Source organism: Sinocyclocheilus grahami, unplaced genomic scaffold (assembly GCF_001515645.1).
Source record: "Sinocyclocheilus grahami isolate Dianchi unplaced genomic scaffold, SAMN03320097.WGS_v1.1 scaffold291.1, whole genome shotgun sequence".
In the NCBI taxonomy this organism is placed as follows: domain Eukaryota; kingdom Metazoa; phylum Chordata; class Actinopteri; order Cypriniformes; family Cyprinidae; genus Sinocyclocheilus; species Sinocyclocheilus grahami.
In genome coordinates, this window is record NW_015505470.1 from 655,746 (window position 1) to 662,088 (window position 6,343).

Genomic DNA, 6,343 nt, shown 5'->3' on the forward strand with positions numbered 1-6,343 from the left:
TTTTCAGCATCATTACTCCAGTCTTCAGTGTCACATGATCCTTCAAAAATCATTCTAATATTCTGATTTGGTGCTCAAGAAACATTTCTTGTTGATTTTGAAAATAGTTGTGCTGCTTAATATCTTTGAGGAAACAGTGATGCATTTTTTAAGATTCTATGATGAACAAAGTTCCAAAGAACAGCATTTATATATAAAATATAAATCTTTTGTGACACTACAAAAGTTTATAATATTGTCTTTACTGTCATTTTTGATCAAATGAATGCATCCTTGCTGAATAAAAGTATTAAATTATATATATATAAAAAAACACTACTGCACAAAACTTGCAAGAAAAAAAAAATCAATTTTCAAATAGACAAACACATTAAAAACTGTTCATGTTTAACAGCGCAGCTAAATGTAACAAAATAAACCAATTTTCAATTGGATAAATTATTTATTAATATAAATTAAATAATGATTTATTAATTATTTATCAATTAATTTATTAATTCATGTTTGAAATCATATTACATTGACACTCCTAGTCATACACTCTTGATATGGAAACATTTATTTAGTAAGACAAAGATCACAAACTATCAAGGAAACATTTACTGAAGAAATTCCTAGATGTGCCTCAAAAAAAGTCATGACTTTTTTGGGGAAAAAATCAAGCTACTATCATCTCTGTGAACAGTCTTGGCATGCTGTGTTGTGCCTCAAGCAGACCTCGATGTTCTACTAGTGAAATGTGTTTACCTGAAGGGTCTGGGACAGCTTGACGAAATCTCTCTGGACCTGCTCGCTGACATCCAGCTCTGTCTGAAGTCTCTGCGCCTTGTCTTTCTCTTCAAACACCTGAGTCTCCAAAGCACTCTACAACACACACGCACACATAAAAAAAAAAATAGGGTTTCAGTTTACTTTAATACATGCATAAATTAAAGTGCCCCTATTATGGGTAATGAAAGGTTCATATTTTGGTTTTGGGAGTCCCCAACAACAGGTTGACATGCATGCAAAGTCAAAAAACTATTTCATTGTCTTATAATATGCATTTATTTTTACCTTACTTGCTCAACGACTTCCAAACAATTCGCTCAACGATTCATTTTTCCAAACCCCTCCTTTGCGTGACACTAATCTGCTGTGATTGGTCCGATTGGTCTCATTTTCATTTCATCATGCCTGATAAAGCAGCGTTTGTGAGTGCAGTGCGGTTGTGGCTAGAAGGGATACAGCTCTGACCAGAAACGAACAATGAAATAAATTTTCTACCTATTAGATTGTTTTATTAACGTCTACACCTACCCCAACCCTAAACCTACCCCTTACAATAACGAACATTTTTTAATTATTGTTGTACAGTGTGACAAAAATTATGCTGTATTGATGTGCGCATGCCCAGTAGCGCCATAAGTATCCCTTCTAGCCTTAACCGCGCAGTGCTGCTTTGTGTACAGCGTTACTGGGGAAACAGCTATTTTTACTGCTCCAAAAGCGGCACCTAGTGGCAAAGAATGAATTTGCATTTTCATTCAGACCAAGCAAAAAGACCAACAAGTGGGTGGGCAATATGCTAATGTTTCATGTTGACATCAACATGAAGCGGCTTGGGATTCGTTTTAAAAACGACTCGTTTAAATGATTCCGAGTCGACTCTTTCTTTTGAGAGACATTGACTACATTTACATGGACATCAGTAATCTAATTATTTACCTTATTCTAAATAAGCCAATATTATGATTATGGTGTTTACATGAGTTGCTTTTAGAATATTCCTTTCATTTTCCCGTTTTACATGTTATAGTACATAGTTCGATTAATGGCACGCGTCATTACATCCCATGTGACGCCATCCGACGTCCAATTTCACGTATAAACAGTTCGTCTTCGTGATGATGCCATGTACAGTTTTGGGTGTTTCATTTTTAATTTTATGAAAGCTTCAAGTGCAGTTAATTATTTGTACGTGCATACAGACCACGGCGGTGTTGAAGCTCTTTTATTTGCCGTCAAACGGTTGATCACTGCCGTATCCTGTCGCAAAATGCGGCGAAAAGTCCTACACCACGGTAATAATGTGATTAAGGTGTTTACATGTCTATTCTGCACTTCAATAATGCGAGTAAAATAGGAATACTCCACATGTCTTAATTCGATTTCTGTTTACTTCGATTATGACTTTAGCCGGATTAAGGTAATCAAAAATCTCTGTTTACATCATAGATTCTTAATCCGAGTATTGTCTTAATCGTATTAAAATCCATGTATTGTTGTCCATGTAAACGTACTGAATAACTTTATACACTGTGCACTTTCAGATTTGAAACTCTGCAGGATGTTTTCATTCACTTACAGCTGTGTTACACACTGCATGAAAGGTAATTTTCAAAAATCCATAATAGGGGCACTTCAATTAAAACAAGCATGCAATCTTTTGTTTGATCCAATACTGGTGTTTGTATGGACTTATTTTCTGAGAATTCTGCTTATCTTATCAAATGATCCATCACATGCACTGGAAGCACTGAGTAGACTATGAACTTCGCAATGAGTTTTTATGAGAAACATAACTCAAGCAGAAGTCTAGTGTGAAAGCAGAGCGCAGTGATCACATGGGGACTCAGACCTTGCTGCCGAGGGCATCTTTTAACTGTTCCTCCAGCCTGTTCTTCAGGCCCTGGACACTCTCCAGCATCTGGCTCTTCTCTGCCAAGCTGCTCTCCAGCTGTTGTAAAAATCAACAGATTGGTCAACAAGTACAGACAACAACAAAACATTGATGATAATGACTAAAAATACTGTAGATAAAAAAAATACTGTAAAAAGACTCCTATTATAACTACTACTTGTACCATATACCATGCAATGTAAACATTATTTATTATTATTTAATACATTGAGAAAAATGCACATCTCAAAAACTACTATAAAAAAAAATATAATAATAAAATTCTTGACCCGTTTTATGACATTCAAGCCAAAAGGCAATAAAACTCAGCAGTCTGCCTTGAACTTCTGCCCTACCTGTTCCTTCTCACTCTTCACTCTTTCCAGTTCCGTTTTCAAGCTGGAAAAAGATGCTGTATGTTGGAAGACAAAAAAAAAAAAGCAAGGTCACATGCTGTTGCTGTGTTTTGCATTAGTCAATTGCATGGCTAGTTCTCCTATGACAAGAACACAAGAACAAGGCAAGCCTTCTGCTCTGTAAGAAGAGGAATCATTTGCTCAAACATCTGCGTGTTAGTGCTGCTGACTGAGCCAGAATGAAAATTTAAACACTGTGACATGACAATGAAGTCAACATGACTTGAAAATTACAAGTAAATAGTTGTGGGTGTGTTTTATGAAGGTTCTCCTCAAGCTTGGACTACTGTATCTGCACTGTGTCACCTAAAGAACCCTTACAAGCAGTATTAAGGTTGCCTCTGAGCAGAGCTGGGGACTAACTAACTAACTGAAAGATATGTAGCTGATATTTCATTATTCAGTAGCATAAACATATGATGTACTGTTTCAAAACAGTGTAGCATTTGTAATTACTTTAACAAAGCCCTACAGTGTAGCTTAAAAATATATAAATTGCAAGCAGGTAGTAATTAGTTAGTTTTTTTTTTTTTTTTATAATCAAACGTCTCCGCGTCGCGCGATAACGAATCGAATCGTTGTTGCAGCCCTACTATATATAGTACAAAAGTTATATAAAGTATATACTAGATCTTTTTCAATTATTTTTCAATGAATTGTGTAGCTTATACTGCTGTTCTTCAAATCTTAATCTGGAGGGCCAATGCCCTGCAGAGATTAGCTCCAACCCTAATTAAACACACCTGAGCAAGCTCATCAAGGTCTTCAGGATCCCTAGAAAATCACAGGTAAGTGAGTTTGATCAGGGTTGGAGTTAAACTCAGGGCAGTGGCCCTCCATGACCAGATTTGAGGAACCCTGGTATAAAGCATCATGGTGTCTAACTGTTAGCTTTCTTTGATTATCAAAATCAACTGACATCTGCAATCCACTCACCGATCTCTTCTTTACAGCCCTCTATCTCCAGCTGTAGAGTGTCCTCCAGGTTCTCTTTGAGACACTGCTCTGCCTGAATCTGCTCCTTCAAGAACAGAATTTCAGCCTTCAGCTTCTCCTCCAAATGCTCTGCAGCTGTGTGCGCAGAAATAATGTCCTCCCTGTACTGCAACACCAGCTTCTGAAGTTCCTAGGCGGCAAAATGATATTAAAAAAACAAATAGTTCAGACTGTATAATCTGATTGGATGAGCTCAGTATCCAATATATACACATCTGTGACATATGTCAGTTGAATTTTATATGTCACCCTGGAGCTGGGGTATATTTGTAGCAATAGCCAAAAATACATTGTATGGGTCAAAATGATTGATTTTTCTTTTAGGTCATCATGGGATAAGTATTTTTGAGTAATGGAAGTAGTTTCAACTAATAGAAAAACAAATTTTACATAATGTTCTAAGATTTTATTTAGCAACTTTCCTGATGTTTAATAATTCAAGATGTTATTATTAACTTCACTTTTCTTCATAATGTTCTAAGAGTTTTTTTTCCCTATTTTCCCCATCATTTTCTATTTACATTTATCTATCAGACGATTTTATCCAAAGTGACTTAGAAATATTATTTCCCTAATGTTTTCCCATCATTTTCAAAGATTTGATTAAAAAAAAATAGACTTTTTCTTTCTTTTCATAATTTAAGATTATCATCATCAATTTTCCTATTTATTCTTCTTTCGATTTCTAACATTTTCCAAGTTTTCTAAGATTTTATCAGTTTCCCTTTTTTATTAAATAATTTTCTTAGATTTAAATAATACTCCTGATCAATTTCTATGATTGTATTGAACATTGCCTCTTGGTATAACTTTTATTTTCCAAGAAAACATTTGCTCATACTGCTGACAAAAAGAAAAATAGCTGCACACTTGATGCATTTCAGCCAATAGCGCATTTCTCAAAGTGCATCAAGATATAATATGATTTCATTTCACTTTGTGTCATGCCTAACAACAGTCCTTAACCTCGTCTGCACTTTTACTGTAACATTTGACATATTTTCTTACTATGCTGCCAAAGATGGGGGACCAACCAAACAGGATTAGTGTTGTGCAAGTTACTTTCAAACTGTAATACATTATAGATTACTTGTTACTGTTATTTAAAAGTAATTCCTTACCATACAATATTACGGTCTCAGAATTGTAATTTGTTACATGACTCCTGTATTACTTTTGAGTTACTTTCACCAAAATAACTACTGAAGTAGAACTTAAGGTAACACTTTATTTTAGGGTCTCTTAACTAGTTGCTTATTAGCATTAGTAGTAATTAAGCACATATTCTACATGACCTTATTCTACATCCCTAATCTTACCTAACACCTAAACTTAACAACTACCAAACTAACTATTAATAAGCAGCAAATTAGGAATTTATTGAGGGAAAATTCGTAGTTAATAGTGAATTAGTGTTCCCTATTCTAAAGCGTTACCATACTTAACGTTCTAAAATGGCTAAATGTACTGCAGAGCATTTTACATCCAGTAGAGGGCGATATGGTGTATCATAATGACTGTGGGCCATCCAGGCTACTAACAATATAGCTTATAATTGGTAAAGTGAAGGCTCAAGACAATGCAAGAAAGGATGACAGCCAGAATCACAAACGATCCAAGTCTGTTAAAAGTATGGTAGAGGTAAAGTGATTATCTGGCAATACCTGTGAATAGCTTGGGTCTATTCATATTAGACACAACAGGACTGTATGTAAACTCTAATGCCATGACAAGATGCGCATATGTGCATCTCACGCATGTACAGTCTTCTGCCATCTTCACCCATTAGTCGCTTTTCCACTGGCCAGTGCGAGCCAGGCGGGGCTAATAGCCTAGGACCTCGAGCACAGAGGCTGAAATCATCGGGCCAGTAGCCTCGCGGCACGCTTGTAAAACCCGCCCCCTAAACACGCCTTCACTGGACTACGTCACACAATACAAAGGGAGGGAGATGAATTAAATAAATCACTAAACAAATATATCAGAAGCTGTTGTTTAGTCTTTATTTACAAACTTAGACACCACACTATTGACCGACCACAAACAGGAAATAGTGACGTGACATGTGGCCAAGTATGGTGACCCATACTTGGAATTAGTGCTCTGCATTTATCCCATCCAAAGTGCACACACACACCGTGAACACACACCCGGAGCAGTGGGCAGCCATTTATGCTGCGGCGCCCAGGGAGCAGTTGGGGGTTCGGTGCCTTGCTCAAGGGCACCTCAGTCGTGGTATTGAAGGTGGGAGAGAGCGCTGTACATTCAC

General features: G+C 36.4%; 1 protein-coding gene across 1 annotated transcript in view; it reads right to left on the minus strand.

Moving 5' to 3' along the window:
• Positions 1-729: 729 nt before the first annotated feature.
• The window catches only part of LOC107600783 (rab GTPase-binding effector protein 1-like), a 38,232-nt gene continuing 32,618 nt past the window's right edge, over positions 730-6,343 (minus strand). Inside the window, exons 16-19 of the mRNA XM_016292751.1 lie at positions 4,015-4,204; positions 3,019-3,074; positions 2,621-2,719; positions 730-864 (exon numbers count right to left, since the gene is read on the minus strand). Coding sequence (XP_016148237.1) covers positions 730-864; positions 2,621-2,719; positions 3,019-3,074; positions 4,015-4,204 — 480 coding nt within the window. The remainder of the gene's footprint in view (positions 865-2,620; positions 2,720-3,018; positions 3,075-4,014; positions 4,205-6,343) is intronic.